General features: G+C 36.8%; 1 protein-coding gene across 1 annotated transcript in view; it reads right to left on the minus strand.

Annotated features, from left to right (window-relative positions):
* Window positions 1–18264, minus strand: part of LEMD3 (LEM domain containing 3) — an 82892-nt gene that overhangs the window by 50970 nt on the left and 13658 nt on the right. The window contains exon 2 of the mRNA XM_027854184.1: window positions 384–421. Within this exon, the coding sequence (XP_027709985.1) occupies window positions 384–421 (38 nt within the window). The remainder of the gene's footprint in view (window positions 1–383; window positions 422–18264) is intronic.

The following is an 18264-nucleotide window of genomic DNA, read 5'->3' on the forward strand; positions in this document are numbered from 1 at the left end:
ATGTGCACCAATATTTATATACATATAAAATAGCAAATCTTTCTTGCCAACATCAGGTAAGAAGCACAGTATGGTACTATGAAAATTTTAACTATCTGAAATTATCACTTCTATTTGATAGTGAGTTATCCTAGGATCAAAATTACTCTGCTTCTTGATAGTAACTGGATGTGATTTAATTGAACTTAGGGTACTCGTGAACCAAAAGAAACAGGTTCTCATGAAAACATTCCATATAAACGTATCAGAATAGTCCGTAGACTGATAGTAACCTTAGAACAACAGCATGAGTTAGAGGAACTGGCTGCTGAGGTCCTTTCAATCCCCAAATTTTGTAACAGTTATCCTAAAACATACAGTTGTTACTATCGATCTTTACTTACTTGTATCTTTTCAAATGTTTCATCAAAGGGGCTTTTTACTATTGAAGAAAAGAAAAAAGAAAACAAATATTAGTTAACACCTAGGAACAATTAAATATTTTACAATAAGGCATTAGAAATTAATATATTTTAACAATTTAAAAACTGAACATTAAAAATATGCAAAAAAGACAAATGGGGTAGCAAATTATTGAAGAGGTAACTTTTATAACTCATCATATTTACTTTCAAGTACAACTTTTAGCATAATTTAGTACAGGTAAAGTAACTTTTAGTTACTTTTAGTTCCACCTTCAAACCACGCCCCTTTCCCCTCTCCCACATCATTCAGATTCTATTTTCACCTTTTAAAAGTCCATACGTTGAATCTTCTAAGATAGCTAATATATGGTTTAACTGTGCAACAAACCCCACCAAATGTCTTTATTTTCTCTATTAGGTCTGCTTCCATTCCTGAGAAAATGTTCCCAAGTTCCATGAAAACTCTTTGCTATTCCTGTCTCACGCTTCCTAACTGGGATAGAAAACACTGTGTCCTTTGACTGGCCCCAGGGGAAGCAATGACCCTGGAGGTACAGTTAGGTAGTCACAAAAATATTTGACAAGGGCTGTTCCCTTTGAGGGGGAGGGAGGAAAATCAGTGATTCTGAGAAATACTTTATTTCCCTTAGCAAAATGCATTACAGACACTTAATACTGAATAAAATGAAATTTTATATCTTAGTTGTATTCCAAAAAGTCACAAATTAATTGACCCTTGTAGACCAAACTAACCAAGAGAATGAAATATTTTGACACTAAGTCTCCCTTCATGCTATCCATGAATGATTTACAACCCTGCAAGCATGTGGCTAAAATCACTTTCTCTCTCCTAACCTTGTTCCCCCACCTCTCCGTCTGATTTTTGAGACCAGTAATAGTTTGTAGTCTAATGTCTTGAAGTATTTCTGTGTATATGTGGTTAGGAAGAAGGTGCTTCTACTGTTCTATCAAAGGTTGACTTAACTTCTGCTTTTTTAAAACCTTCTAGAAAAACTTGTTTTTGAGGAACTTTTTCTAGCCTAAATGTTTTACATCTAAGTTTGGATTCAGATTATCCTTTCTTACAAAATCTACAAGATACATAAAAAGTCAAAACAAATTTACTTTGAACTTTGACATTTAATGATTAAAAGGTTTCTTAATCATCACTTAAGGTTTTCTCAGCAATTCTGAGGAGTGACAAAACATGTACCACATGGTAAATGTCAAATTTTGAACAACTTCACCTCAATAATTCTGTTCTCAAATAAGTGAATGAGTCCATGAAACAGCGATACATCATGTTCCTGTCTATGTTAAAGTTGTATTTTAAATTAAAACTGGAACTGCCATAGGAATTAAGAACTGCTTGCTTCTAAGACAGCAAGTAGTTTAACAGGGTGGACAGAGCAAAAGATAGAAAAGAAGTATCCCCTTTCTACCTAAAGGCATTCCAACACAGCAACCAGGATTATAAATTTAGGGGTTCTATTAAAGATTACTTCTCTAAACCAGAGAAGCTTCTGACACCTACCAGGAGATAAAATTACTTGTAGTTGACAAGATCCAACTTGTTTAGAAAAAGATAATTAACTGTTCATTCTGAAGCAAATTAGGAGCTATTTGGAGGTCACTAATTTTTTTTCACTTTTTAGAAGAAGAGAAAATGTGAAAAGAAATGCTCACAAAACATAAAAGTATAAGGATATTTCCAAATATGAAAGCAAAAGGTTTTAGAAATTAAATTTTGGAAATCTGAACAAAACACAAAGGAATCACACTACAATATATAAAAAACTTTTTATGTCATTAATTAATTTTGATTCTTTCTCATGTAGAGTACACACTGGCCAAATGAAAATGAAACCATTAGATCATCCTTAACACATACACACACACACACACACACACACACACACACACACACTTCTGTCAAAGCAATGTTCTGTCAAAATTCTCTGTTTCTAAGAAGGGAGGGAATGCTATTTTTCTCTAGGTGGGGGAAAGGAGGGGAGAAAAAAATCCACATTTCTATGACTTCAAAATTCCTAGGAATTTTGTCATATATATGTTTCTACAGCTACTAAAAGTAGGAGTTGTAGCTTTCTTCCTCACATCATGTGAATCTTATACCTAATTTGTGCTTAAGTGGATAAAATTTGCTTTGACCCCTAAAACCAACCAAGATGGCTGCCTCTCCCTTTGCCCAAAGCAACTTTATAGCTAAGCATCTATGTGAACCTAGATAGCCTCATGGCACCTGGCATCACAGAATAGCCCTTGCATATATCCCTTTTAAGCCAACTTTGAATCAGGAAAAGTGCCAATTTCATTCCTCTCAATCAATTACTGCACTCAAAGATCCTAAAGTATAGACCTGGAAACAAAGGTAGCAGCCAACATTTTTCCCCATCTTGGCAACTCTGAAAAGGAGGAAGAATCTCTACACATAGGCCAGATATCGGACTTTTCCTATACAAAAAAGAGAAAGCCATTTTGGAGCTTCTACATATTACCACAATCACAGGAGCTGCCACACCACTGCCCCAATTTATACACACATTTAGAGGACACTAGTATGCCACTCTTGTTTTGAATGGGCTGTAAATAAGATCCTTTAGTGACTCTCCTTTGCATATTGGGTTAGTATGTAATTACTCATTTGGAAAAATACTTGTCATCAGGAATTGAAATAGGGAAGAAAAACTAATCATGTCTCCTTTTTTAATTCCTTAAATTCAAGAAGCCCTCATTGCAAGTACTGCAATGAATGGACTTAGTTTACCTCATCATATTCTTATGCTTTTTCATCTTTTCCCATACCTTTGTAAAATAGAAAGCAGAGAAAGAAAGAACTTGATCAACATTAATAATCTATAATTATATTGGTGTGTTCTAACTCCTCTGCTCTATCCCTCACCATGAAGGCCAGACAGTAAGCTTCGCTTCTTATACTTTCCTCTTTTCAACTCTCCCTTTAGGATCCACCCTCTGTATAACTTTGTTTTGCCTGTGACTCTTCCCTCCTAGCCTCTGCTCCTTATGCTCTCCCCATTGAGTTTAATGTATATCTACACCAAAATGCATGTTTGTGTGCATTCAACCTTCCTCTGCAAGGTTCAGATAAGAGTGCATGAGAGGGTTGTTCAGTCCACTCCCTTCTTCCATGTTTGTAGACTCTTTTCCTTACATATCCCAATTTTGCAAAATAATAAGGCTTTACCCCTTACTCATTTCTTTTCTGATATATTCCTTTCCCCTTCCCTTTTTTTTCCTCATTCAAAACCAACAAAAGAACAAAACTACAACAAGGCTTTGTCTGTCAATTCCCTCTATGACTCTTGAAGACAGTGGAATTCTGAAGGAACATTAGGTCTCTTTTCTCAGGATATAAGAATTGCATCATTGCTCAGTCAATTCTCTAAATTTTCTGTTTGCATTTCAAAGTTTATACCAAGCTCTGGGCTTTTCATCACCAATATTTAAAAGTCTTCTATTTTATTAAAAAATCAATTTTCTACCCTGTAGGATTATACTCATTTTTGCAGTAAATCATTGTTGCCTTTGGAATAATGTCTGCCTACTATAAAGCCTTGTGTGCACCTAATTGTGATTCATTCTTTCTTTCTTGATGCTCACAGTATTTTTTTTTCTTTGATTTGGAAGTGCACAGTACCCAAGTCCCCACATTTTGCACTCTAGACTTAAGGACAGACCTCCCTGGGGCATTCCTGTACCTAGGGCAGCAGCTGTTCAGAAAAGCCTCTAATAATAATGGTTGTGGTTCAGAACATTCCTTAAGGTATAAGTTTCTTTTTGCACCTTTGCTGTATAAATATCAAAATTCCCAGTTTCTAGGAAAGGGGAAAAATCTGGTTTGTTTTTTTTTCCTCTGGGTGGAGGAAAGGTGAGGAAAAAAAACAAAGCACACCAGTTTCATGACTTCAAAATTCCTAGAAATTTTACCCACCTGTGCACAAATTAGGTGAGGTATTTACCTGATATCTGTAAGAAAGATACAATTCCTACTTCTAACAGCTGCATAAACATGTACTCATTTGACAAAACACCTAATTAGTTGAACATGCTAAGTGATTTTTGCAAAGTAGACCCTTATTTTCAGAGACATACTGGTATGTCTTCCTTTTCTTTAAAAGTATGGCAGGGGCAGTGTTGTATGGTGGATGGATCAGGAGCTGGCCTCTGAGACTCAGATCTGGGTCTAGTCACTTAACTTCTCTAAGGCCTCTCTCAGAGACTTAAACAGTGCAGCTGCATAGATAAGAGAATTTCTTCTCTGAGAGCTCATCACACAAAAGAAATCACAGGTCTAGATGAAATATATACTTTTTTTAACCTGAGAATGAATAACATTTTTATGAATGAAAAGTTTTTAAGAAATAAAGAAACTAAGATAGGGGGGACGGACCCACATCCTTTATGGCTGTTTAGCCTGGAATTCCAGTCCCAAACTGCTCCAAACTGTGGGTTAACTTCAGCCTACCAGATAATTTCTCTTTGCTCTCTCCAAATTTGGTGTTCTTCCTCCTCACCCCTCTACCCCAGTATCTTCAGTCATCTGGTACTGCCTTTTCTCGGATGGGTTGTGGCATCATCTCTATTTAGTTCTTTTCCCCCACTTTTACATTTGTGTTGTTTTTTTCCCTCTTAATCTGTAATTGGTGCTTAATTCTATACTGTCCTCGAGATACTTATCTTCAAAAAACCATTCTAAGTGGCACACAAATCCAAATATTCTAATGTGAAGGGTTTGGGGTATGTGTGAGGTTTTGTTTTTGTTTTGTTTTTAATTGCTAGTATAAGCACAAGCATGTTGTTGGTGATTTTTATCACATGGGCAATGTGCTGATCACTAAACCTATTTTATGAAAAAAAAATACAGCTTCACTGATAGGTACTTGAAACTGATTTACGTTAGGAATTCAGATTTCATTTAAAACTGTTCTTTCAGAACAGGCCTTGTTATAAGTCATACTTTTGTGTTGATATAAAGCCTCCAGTGTAAAACTGCTAATGTTTTTAAAAACCTTTAAGCATTTTTAGCTGTCAGGGAGTTAGATAAATTATTTTACATTAGCATAAATTCTTGCTGCTAAGCTTACTGCTGTTGGGATGCCTGCTTGTATTTATACTATCATATCTAGTTTCTATGTAAGATTTCTAGATACAGCTTCATTGATAGGTACACAAAACTGACTTACAACAGGAATCCAGATTTCATTTAAAATTATTCTTTCAGAACAGACCTTGTTATAAGTCACTGCTGGTTGCAAAAGTTTAGCACCTGCTGAATACCTAAGCAAAACATGATACGGTCTTTAGAATTATACAAAAGAAACTTATTTTTTATAAGCTAACAATGGGCAAATCCCTGTGTAGTACTACAAAAACAGACCTCAGATCTCAAAATATCCCTTAGAATTCAACAAACTGTACTGAAACTGGAAAATAATCATTGACAAAACTGTTGACCACCATCACCTGGACATAACACTGAACCACAAAAATTTGAGAACAACATTTTGAATACATGTTGTCATACCAATTATTCATAATCTCCAAGAAATGTGGAATGAAAAGTTTTCAAAACAGAAATCTAGTGGAAAAAATCAAAACCATGTGGCAATAGGATGAGGCACATAGCATCCTTCTTGTCCTGTCTGCTACTCAAGTTATACTGAGGATGCTTTCATCAACCTTACATTCCTATACTCTTATCCAATCACACACACACACACACACACACACACACACACTGGATAAATAATTTATCCAATTGTATGATAATCCAAAGAACATTAGATATTTAAAAAATAACAGGTTAAGTGACTTGTCCCAGGACTACTTCATTCAAATTTCATCAAAAAAGATGAGAACAAGAGGTATACACACACGTAAACTCATAGGCGTAGAGGATGAAGTGGGGAATTAAATGATCAAGTGTTTTATGGCTTAAAAAAGAGCTTTACATTTCATGAGACAACAAGCACAATTATCAGCAATTTTAGAAAAAGGAATGAAGGCAGAGTGACTTGTTTAAGGGCATGCAAACAAGTGACAGAAGGAAAATTCTAAAAGATCTTATGACTCAGAACCCACTGCTCTTTCCACATACACCTGGCTGACAATGGGCAGAAATTATTCAAATTCACTAGGAGGCTAAAACATTATTCAACCAAAAAGAAAAAGAAAAACTTTAAAAATGTTTATAGCATGATAAATGAGACCTAATGATACCGTCAGCAAACATTGGCATTTTGTGACACTAAAGTACCTATGTATTGATAGCTTTTTTTTTGCCCCAAAACCTATGAAAAGTTCTAGCTTATCTATTCCAGAACAGAATGATTTTTTTTAAAAAAATAACACTTTTCTTCTCATCCATCAATACACTTAAGACACACACACACACACACACACAGAGTTACATACTTTATATACTATAAATGTTTAAAGACTAGGTCAGTCAATATCACTGCTTATTCTTATTCCTCCAATTCACCTCAGTTCTTCTACAATACAAATTTTGGGGAGGTTAAAAAAAATAAGAAAGAAAGAAAGAAGGGGGAGATGCTGATAAGAGGGAATTAAGTGATGGAGCAAGAAATAACAACTCTATTTTAAACCACAAAGTTCTTTGCCATTTTGCTGGAGTTATGTGGCTTAAAATAAAAACTAATGGTAAGTAGGACTAGCCAATAAGATTCTGCTCCACTGAAGTAAGAACAGCTGAGCAGTGGCATAAACTATAGCTTACAAACCTGCCCTGGGTAGCTCTATTTTAGATCTCCAAAACAAAGCAATATATTGAAGGGTACTACAAAAGGCATAAAAAAATCTAGTAGTTAACTTGGCAAGGCACTCTAAGGATTTGTATAGATAAGATTACAAAAAGCTTCTTAAAAAACAAACAAACAAACAACTTAATTACTCAGTGTTTGTGGCTGGGTCATGCCAAAAAAAAAAAATATGCTGACACTATCTAAATTAATTTACGTATTTAGTACTATAGCAAACCACTAAGGGAATCCTTCACAGAGCTAGACAATTTTTTTTTTCAAAATAATTGAGGAGAAAAAAGGTCCACAATATTAAGGAAACAAGGGAAAAAAAAGTAGACTTCAAGGAGGCATTTCACTTCAGATCTTTATTATAAAACAGTAATCGCCACCACTATTTGGTACTAGTTTAAAAACAGACTTTGAAACATACTAGTCCAGGAAGAATCAGAAATAACTCAATAAATCCAACAAATCCAAAAACGTAAATTACCTAGATAAGTCTGACAAGAAGTACTGGGAAAAATTGTAAAATAGTTTGGCAGAAATTAGTTTGAAGCCAACAATCTCACATCATGTTCCATAATACTCAGAATGGTTATATAAAATCTGAATATTAATAGACATACAATTAAAAAAAGAGAAGAAAACCAGATCAAGGGTCTTTCACGACTATGGCTAGGAGATGAATTCCTAGCCAAACCAGATAGAAGCAATCACAAGAGGTAAAACAAATCATTTAAATTACATAAGATGGAGGTAGAGCCAAGATGGCAGAATAGCAGAAGTGAGCTCCCCCCCCCCCAAAAAACCCTCCTCCAAACAGACCTAGAAAATGTACCAGATAGAATCTAGATGCAAAATCTAAGAAAAACTCACAATGAATCATTTTTCTAGCTCAGGTTACTACAGGGAGACAGAGACATCTGTATACCCTGAGCATGGGGTCTGGAGAGGATTGGACCAAGTTCTTGCTTCTACTCAGAGTGAAGTAAACAGAGGAAGGAATCCTAGGCCTAAGGGAAGCCTGAAGCTCTGTAACTCTGATCCAGCAAAGTTTCCCAGCTGGCTGATTGATAGTGAGTGGCTGAATCTAGCAACAGTCCACTGTTGCTCAGACTCAAACTTTGATCAGGAATTTGGTGAGCTCAGACCAGGGGTGCAGTAATTAGACTTTGCCATGAGTCTCCAACCTGAGCTGTCCCTGAAAGCCCGGAATAACTCACACTCAATACTCCAAGAAAGAAGAAGATGGATCAGTCCAGACCTTCTCTATCAAAGTGCACATCCTGAATAAGAAGTCCAAAGTCAGGAAGTAGGCTGGAAGAATGAACAACAAAAACATAAGGGTCATTACACTGACAGATGCTGAAAACAAACCCAAAAGAGGAGAATGACTCCAAAACATTTGTAAATGAAGTCTAAAAGAAAAACCTAACTTGAAGTCTTAAAGAAAAGCAGAACATTCTATAAGAGATGAAGCAAGAGTTCAAAAGAGTTTGTTTTTTTTAATTCTTTATCAATGAAATGAGAATGCTAGAGGCAAAAAATAAAAAAGAAATGAGTTACAGAAGAAAGAACTGGAAAGGGAATTAACAGCTTGCACAAGAGCTCTAAATCCTTGCCCAAGCAAAATGACTTCTTGAAACAAGAAATATTAAAATAAAGTCAAAAGACTGAAAAAAAATGTGAAGAAAATGTTTGTATTTCATAACAAAAACAACTGACGTGGAAAACAGATCAAGGAGAAAAAAATTAATAATCATTAGACTAACTTAATGCCATGAGGCATGGAGGCCATTACGTGGCACAGTGGATAGAATACTGTGCATTAAGTCAGGAAGACTGGAATTCAAATACAGCTTCCGATAGTTACTAGTTGTGTGACCTTGAGCAAATCATTTTGCACCTTAGGTACCTCAACTGTAATACAGGGAGGATAATAGCACCTACCTCATAAGATTATTATGAGGATCAAATGAGATCTTATCTGTTAAATGCTTAGCAGAGAGCCTGGCACATAGTGGCACCTATAGATACATATTTTCTCCCTTCCTTTTCCCCATGACCAAAAACACAGCCTAGACATATTTCAAAAAACCGTGAAACTGCTTAGATCTCTTAGAACAAGAAAGTAAAGTAGAGAGAGAATCTACCAGTCACCTCCAGAAAGAAACCTCAAAATGAAAACTCCCAGGAACATTGTACCCAAAATTCAGAGCTTCTAGGTCAAAGAAAATTACTGGCAAGCAGATAGAAAGAAAGAATTCAAAGTGGCAGCTAGGTGGTACAGTGGATAGAGTTTGGCCTTGGAGTCAGGAGGACCTGAGTTCAAATGTGACCTCAGACACTTGATGCTTACTAGCTGTGTGATCCTGGGCAAGTCACTTAACCCCGACTGCCTCACCAAAAAGCAAAAAAAAATTAAAAAAAAAAAAACCACAAATTCAAATACTTACAATCCAATCAGAATCACACAGAATTTGCCAGCCATCACTATAATGGGGCAGAGCAAGTACTACAATATTCTACAAGGCAAAGGATATAGGCTTACAACCAAAAGAATAACTTACCCAGCAAAAATGGGTATAATCCTATAAGGGGAAAATGGATCTGTAATGAAAAAGAGGACTTCCAATCATTCCAGACAGTGGCAGAATGCTTCTGAGTGATGTAAGGTGAGCAACAGGGGAAAAGGGGCTTTCTGCAAATAGCCTCAATTTTTTTCGGTGAAATATGAGGCAAAGTTCTCAGTTGAGACGGTGGGAAGAAGGGGACCTGTGGGAGATTTGAGGAGGGATGAAAAGTTTTGGAAATGCTGCTGTGGTATGTGGGATAATGAAGCCATTAGGGAGGTGTAAAAGGATTAATTGCCTTTCTACATTAAGGGCTCGGTTTTGATTATGTAACAAACTTGTAATGGACATAGCACAGTTTTGTGAATTTCTCCAGGCTCCTTTAACAGCAGGTAACTATGATGAAGACAATGGATGATGGGAGTAATCCAAGGCTAGGGTTTGGAAGAACAAGATCTTCAACAGGAGAAAGGGACACAAGAAAAAAGGAGAATGTAGGGTAGAAATATTTTGTGCTTTAATATTTGAAAAATTATTTCCTCATGACAGCCCTATAAAGTTAGAAAAACAGACATACTGATGACCTTTTGGTACAGCTGTGAATTGGTATTATTCTGGAAAGTAATTTGGAAATATAAGAAAGTGTCTGAATGGTCTCTACCCTATGATCCAGAAAACCCCACCACTAAGCAAATACCCCCAGAGTCCATGAAAAATGTCCCACCTAAACTTCTGTTTAGCTTTTAAAGCTCATCATCTAGCCCCTTCCTACCTTTCCAGATTTCTTATATCTTACACACTCCTTGCAGAACACTGACCATGATAATTCACTTGCCATCTTCCATGTTTTTGCCCTGGATATCTACCATGCCAGCAATACTTTGCTCCTTATCGCTATGTGTAGGCTTCTCTAGCTTTCTTCCAGGCTCAGCTCACCTTCTGGCAGAGGGGGTGGGGGCTGAAGGTGAGGAGTGGTATTATCCTCCTTACTGTGACTTTCTCTCTCATATTACCTTCCATCTACTCTGAATATGTCTTGTATGTGCCTATTTATTTATAAGTTATCTCCCCACTAGAATGTACATCCCTTGAGAGCAGAGGTTGTTTTTGCCTTTCTTTGTAGTCCCAGAACTTAGCACAGTGCCTGCCACGTAATAAGTCCTTAAAAAATACTTGCTGGGGAAGGAAGAACCAATTTGGTGGAGGACCCAGTTGAACTCTCCCAACAATAACTTTAAAATAACTCCTCAAATCAAATTTTGAAGTGGCAGAGCCAACAAAAGGTCAAAGGGAGACGTTTTCCAGCCCACGACAACTTAGGAGGTTTGCAGGAAAGCTCTATAACACTGGAATGGGTGCATCTGGAGGCAACTTCTTGAAAAGCAGCAGCTGCAACAGCAACTTCAGGAGCTTTCAGCCCAGAAATGGTAAAGGAAGGGTGAGACAACTGGTCAGAAAGAGATAACAGGGGACCTTTTACTGGCACTGGGTGCAGCTGGCACTGACTGACAACTTTACCGCCTACACACTGTTCTGGGTCAAAGTTCCAGGGCAGAGAAGAACATTTGTGGTGGGACACAAGGCAGCTGGGGCCCTGGTCAGAGTTCCAAGGCAGAAAAGAACTCTAGTGCTTGCAGCTGCAGGGAACCAAGGGCCCTTCCTAGATAAAGAATAGAGCCCAGGAGAGCAGTGACCATAGCTCTCCCAGGATCATACTACCCTGGAAGCACCAAAAACTTGCAGACCCCCAAGTACTATCTCTGCAAACAGCAGTGCAAAAAAGCCTCAATCTTGGAACGGTGCCTCCCCAGCTCCAGGTGACCACAGCCCAACTTTAACATGAAGTTCAAAGTCAAGAAATAGACTGGAAAAATAACAAAAAAAGAACCCGAGCATAAAAAGATACTATGGTCACAGGGAAGACCAAGACAAATTCGGAAGACAACAATGTAAAAACAGTTACCAAAAAAAAAAAAAAAAAGTCTCAAAGACAAATTTTAATTGGACCCAAGCCCAACAATTCCTCCTGTAAGAGTTAAAGTGATAAGAGTGTTAAAATCGGGAAAAGAAATGAGTGATGAAGGAAAATTATGAAGAGAGAATTAACAGCTTGATAAAAAGAAACACACACACACAAAATACTGAAGAAAAAAACATCTTAAAAAACAGAATAGGCCAAATGGGAAAAGGGGCACAAAAACTCACCGAAGAAAATAATTCCTTAAAAATTGGAACTGGGCAAGTAGAAGCCAATGATTCTACAAGTCATCAAGAAACAATAAAGCAAAGTCAAAAGAATGAAAAGAAAGAAAATGTAAAATCTCATTAGAAAAACAAATGACCTGGGAAATAGATCCAGGAGAGATAATTTAAGAATTATTGGACTATCAGAAAGCCCTGACCAAAAAAAAGAGCAGATCCACAGGTCACCTCCTGAGAGAAATCTCAATATGAAAATTCCCAGGAACACTATAGGACAAATTTCAGAGCTCCCAGGTCAAGGAAAAAAATATTGCAAGCAGGTAGAAAGAAACAATTCAAATATCATGGAGCCACAACCAGGATCACGCAACATTTAGCAGCTTCCACATTAAAAGACTGGAGGGCTTGGAATATTGTATTTCAGAAAACAAAAGAGCTAAGATGACACACACAATTAACCTACCCAGCAAAACCGAGTATAATCCTTTAGGAGAAAAAAAAATGGAAATTTAATAAAATAGAGGACTTTCAAGCATTACTGATGAAAACATCAGAGCTGAATATAGAAGCTGCAACTTCCAAATACAAGACTCAAGAGTAGCATAAAAAAGTAAAGGAAGAGAAATCATAAGGTATTCAATAAGGTTAAACTGTTTACACTCAAGTCTACATGGGAAAATGATACATACCACTTCTAACAACTTTCCCATTATTAGGGCAGTTAGAAGGAGTATATACAGACAGAGGGCATGGGTATGGGTCAATCATATCAGGACGAGCTCCAAAAAAAAATGAAGGGATAAGACGGATGTACTGGGAGAAGGAAGGGAAAGGTAAAATGGGGCAAATTTTCTTACATAAAGGAGGCATACAAGGAAGAGCTTTTATGGCGAAGTAAAAAATTGGGGGGAGGGCAATACTTGAATCTCACTCTCATCTGAATTGGTTCAAAAAGGGAAGAATATATAAACACACTCAGGTGGAGACAGAAACCTATCTTATTCAAATCAGGAGATAGGAGGGAAGGGGAATAAGTGATATGGGGCAGATGGAGAATGATTAAGGGGGAGGCTGCGTTGGGGGAGGCAGTGGTCAGAAGCAGGACAGACTTTTGAGGAAGGACATGATAAAAAAGAGAGAGAAGGATAAACAGGGAAAAATAGGGTGGATGGAAATGCACAGTTAGTTATCATAACTGTGAAAATGAATGGGATGAGAGCTACCCCATAGAATGGAAGCAGATAGTACAATGAATTGGAAACCAGAATCCAACAATATGTCACATAAAAGGCACACACACTGGGACAGAAAGACACAAATGAAATAAAGGGCTGGAGCAAGAGTTTACTATGCTTCAGCTGAAGTGAAGAGGACAGGGGTAGCAATCACGATCTCAGACAAAGCAAAAGCAAAAATAGATCTAAAGGAAAGAGATAATCAGGGAAACTACATTTTGCTAAAAAGTAGCATAGACGATGAAGTAATATCAAAAAAAATGTTATAGCAAGTTCCCTGATAAAAGCCTCATTTCTCAAATATATAAGGAACTGAGTCAAATTTATAAAAATAAGAGCCATTCCCAATTCATATGAACAGGCAGTTTTCAAAGAAGAAATCAAAGCTATATGCAGTCATATGAAAAAATGCTTTAAGTCACTATTGATTAAAGAAAGGCAAATCAAACACTCTAAGGGACCACCTTACACCTATCAGAAATGACAAATGCTGGAGGGAATGAGGGAAAAATAGCTACACTAATAAATCACTGATGGAGTAGTGAATTGGTCCAACCATTCTAGAGAATAATCTGGAACTATGCCCAAAGGGCAACAAAACTGTGCATCCCCTTTGAGCCACCAATATCACTAAAAGGTCTGTACCCCAAAAAGGTCAAAGAAAAGGAAATTGAGGGGCATTCATCAATTGGGGAATGGCTAAATAAGTTGGGACATATGATTATGATGGAGTGCTATTGTGCTATAAGAAATAATGAAGAAGGGAGTTTCAGAAAAAAACAGGCAAGACCTGTATGAGAAGAATTAGGAGTTCACTGTACACAGTAACAGCACTGTAGTAATAATAATTAACTATGAAAGACTTGGCTATTTATTGATACTGGGATCTAAGATAATTTCAAAGGACTTGTGTAGAAAAAATGTCACCCACCTCCAGAGAGAGAACTGATGAAGTATGAATGCAAACTGGAGTACAATTTTCTTGGGGGTTTTTTTTGGCGCTGTGTGTGTGTGTGTGTGTTATGGCTAATATGGAAATGTGTTTTTCATGATTTCATATGTATAACTGATAATATATTGCTTGCCTTCCCAGTGTGTGGGAGGGGAGTGGGAGGTAGGGAGAGAATCTAGAACTCAAAATTTAAAAAGAAAGAATGTTAAAAATAAATTAAAAACAAACAAAAACACAATGACTTCCTGACTAACCAATGAAGAGATGTGAGAAGATACCACTTTGCAAAGGACAGAAACTATGCATGTAGAATAGTACATGTAATGTTAAACTTTTTTGATACACTCATTTCACTGACATGCAGGTTCTCATCTCTATTAGATGGACATCATGTAGACATCTTAAACTCAGTATGTACAAAACTGAAATCACTATGTTTTTCCCAAAACCCTACCTACTTTCAAACTCCCCTATTACTGTTCAGGTTCACACCATCCTCCTAGGACCCCCAGGCTCGAAACCTGGATGTTATCCTCAACTCCTCTTTATCTCTCACTTCCCCTCACCCCCCACCTCAGCCCCATTGCTAATCTGTTACAAAGGCCTGTCAACTTCATCTTCATAATATCTGTCAAATATGCCCCGTTCTCTTTTCTGACATTGCTACCACCTTGGTGCAGGGCTTTATTACCTCAAGCATGGACTGTTACAACAGACCGCTAGTTGTTAGTCTGCCTGCCACAAATCTCTCCCCATTCCAGTCCATCTTCCTTTCTGCTGTCAAAGTGTGGGTCTGACAGTGTCATATTCCTTACTCAATAAACCCTGGTGACTCCCTACCAACTCCAGCATCAAATACAAAATCCTCCAGCTTTCAAAGCCTTTTATAACCCCTCCCTCCCCCACTCGCCACCTTTCCAGTTTTCTTACACCCTACACTCCACTATATACTATGTGATGTTGATCTCCAGGTTGCATGAAAAACAAGTCAAATGGCTGTTCCTAACGCACATAACACTCTCCATCTCCACCTCCTTCCTTCCTTCATTTCCTTCAATTGCCAACTAAAATCCCACCTTCTATATAGGAAGCCTTTCCCAATCCCTCTCAATTCTAGTGCTTTCCATTGATTATTTCCCATCTAACCTTACAAAGCTTATTTGGATATTGTTTGCATGCTGTCTCCCTCATTAGATTGTGAGTTCCTTGAGGGCAGGAATTATCTTTTATCTTTCTTTGTATCTCCAATGCTTAGCACAGTGCCTGGCACATACTAGACCCTTAATAAATGTTTACTGGCTGACAGACTATCTTGCACCAGACAGACCACACTGTACAATCTTAAGAGTCAAATAAAAGTATTTTGAAGTTTCATTTCTGGTTTACTGACTTAACATATTAAAAAAGCAGCTTTGAGGAGAAACTGTAAATTACAGAAGGCAGATTTCAGCCTAGTATAGGGAAGAACTTTGCAACAATTCACACTTTGAGGAAACAGAATTGGTTATTTTGGGAGACAGTTCCCTGTCACTGGAACTATTCAAGCAAAAGCTAAGAAGCAACCATTTATCGGGAACATTTAGAGGAGAATCACTGCTTCAGAGTGTGAAGGAATAACTACTGGATCTTATAGACCTGGATCACTGTAATTTTTAACTCCATCCCCAAAGGAATTTAAAATATCTTAAAGACAATTTCCCTACATGTGGAAGGAACAATACTACACATCTAAAAATTCTAGTAGAAAAAAAATACTTTATTTTTAAGCTATATAAATTAACATAAGGTTGAATCATACTAGTGATATCTTTCTCAATTAGCAAGAGGTATGGCACAAATCAACTGGGGTATGGCTAAAAACACTGTGATACATGAATGTAATGGAATATCATTGTGCTATTAAAAAAAAGTATCAATTCAACAAGAATTCAGAGAAGCAAGGGAAAACTTAGATGAAGTGTTTCATGCCAGGAGATTACAGTAATGTAAACAGGAAGGCTAAAAAAATTAAACTAAATGCTGCATAATTAAGAGCAACTCTGTCCTCAAAGAAGAGGTGAGAAAATGTACCTTACTCCCTTCTTGCAGAAACGGAAGATTATGGGTACAAAACATTGCACATGCTGTGGGACTTATAGATCTAGAGCTGGAAAAGACCTCAAAAGGCTATTTAATCCAATTTCTTCATCTTACAGATAAACTGAGATCTAGGTAATCACTTTCCCAAGGTCAATGAGGGCCCTACTCTGCTCCTGTGACAAAATCCAAACCTAGTTTATTCAATGCTCCTTTGCAACCTATACAACCTATGCTCCTTCCTCTGTATCAGACTGATGTGCTGATTAATGTTGCTGACCTGTTTTTCTTCCTTTTTCTTTTTGGAGATGGCTCCCAGGGTAAGGAATGAGGGGAAGAAATAGACGACATTAAAAAAATATCAATTTAGTTTTTTTAACAGGTTGCATATGGGATATGAACATTTAAAGCTAGAAAAGAACTTAAACTAGATAGCCTAATGCCTTCTTTTACACACAGGACTAAAGACCAGAGGGATTCAAAAAACTACATAAATTATATTGGAATGTCAACATAAAAGCATAAAAACTTTTTAATCACTCTTTGCTTGAAAACAATTGAATGACAATATTTTAAGTTGCAAAAGGGTTGATTACACAAACTAAAAAAGGAAGGAGAGGCTAATTTAGAAGCCATTAAAAAAGCAGTCAATGTTAGAAGAGTTGCAAGAAGACAGGCAAACTGATGTACTTTTGGTGAAGCTATGATTAGTCCAACAATTCTGCAAAATAATGTGGAATTAGGATAAAAAATGACTAGTATGTCCATCCTCTCTGACCCAAAGATCTTGCTGTTGAACATATATCCCCCCAAGAAAATAAAAGACATAAAGGTGAGCTGCACAAATAACAAAATATTCACAGAAATACTTTCTATGGTAGCAAAGAACTGAAAAAAGTGGATTTCCATCAGGTAGGGAGCAGCCAGACAAAATGCAGTACATGAATTTATTATACCATAAAAAACAACAAATATGATCAATCAGAAACATGGGAAGATTTACATTAACTGATGAAGCATGAAGTAATCAGGATCTGTAAAACAATATACACAATGAAAGTATAAACAAAATGAAAACAGAAATTTTTAAAAGTAAATGAAAAGAATTTTTTTAAAAGTAAATGAAAAGAATTAAATGAGAGGGAGGTAGAAGGAACAAGCATTCATTCAATACCTACTAAGTGCCAGACACTTTAAGTGTTTTACAGACATTATCTTGTTTGAAAATAGTTTGTGTAATTATAATGACTTGAGCAGAAAATACACCTCTTTCCTTTCACTAAAGAGGTACAATAGTACAAACAATAGTGGTATGTTGTATATGCTGTCAGACACAATGCATTGGTTGGTTTTTTGCTGACATCAAAAAACAAAAACTACCTGTGTTATAAGGGAAGGCTCACTGGACTGGGGAGAGGGGTATTTAAAAATGAATGTGATGTAAAACTAAAAGGCAGCTACTGCTCTAGCATGTATGTATGGGGGCGGGGAGGGGCATGGCAGTTGCCACCCTAGGCCAGTTGTCTAAAACTCTGATGAGAAAGAAAAGTCTGATAACAAGACACCTCTTCCTAAAGAGAAGATGATACTGAAAGGCCCTTCTAGTTCTTAAAACTACAACTCAATGAACCATTTATGGTCACTTGCTTTAAGAATGTGAGATGCATATCTCCTAAAAAGTGATGTTTCTTTATTGCTATTTCTCTCTGAAGTAGTAAGTACATTTCTTGATAATGAAGCACACATAAGGTGCTAAGGTGGTTCAGAACATAGCAGTTTGGGGACTGACACTTCATCAAAGCATCGTTTTGGAAAACAAAGTTAGTTTTCACCATTGATGCCTACATAGTCAACCTCAAGCTTTATGTATCCACATTTTCTATTAATAACCTATGTATAACAATGAATTTATGCTTCCACTCAGTCAGGTATATACAATCTTAATTCCTTAATCTCCCTCAACCAAAAGAACCAATTTGTTGCCAAGTCTTTTCAATTCTACCTCTCTATCTACTTCAT

Source organism: Vombatus ursinus, unplaced genomic scaffold, assembly GCF_900497805.2.
Source record: "Vombatus ursinus unplaced genomic scaffold, bare-nosed wombat genome assembly UNPS02010320.1, whole genome shotgun sequence".
NCBI lineage: Eukaryota > Metazoa > Chordata > Mammalia > Diprotodontia > Vombatidae > Vombatus > Vombatus ursinus.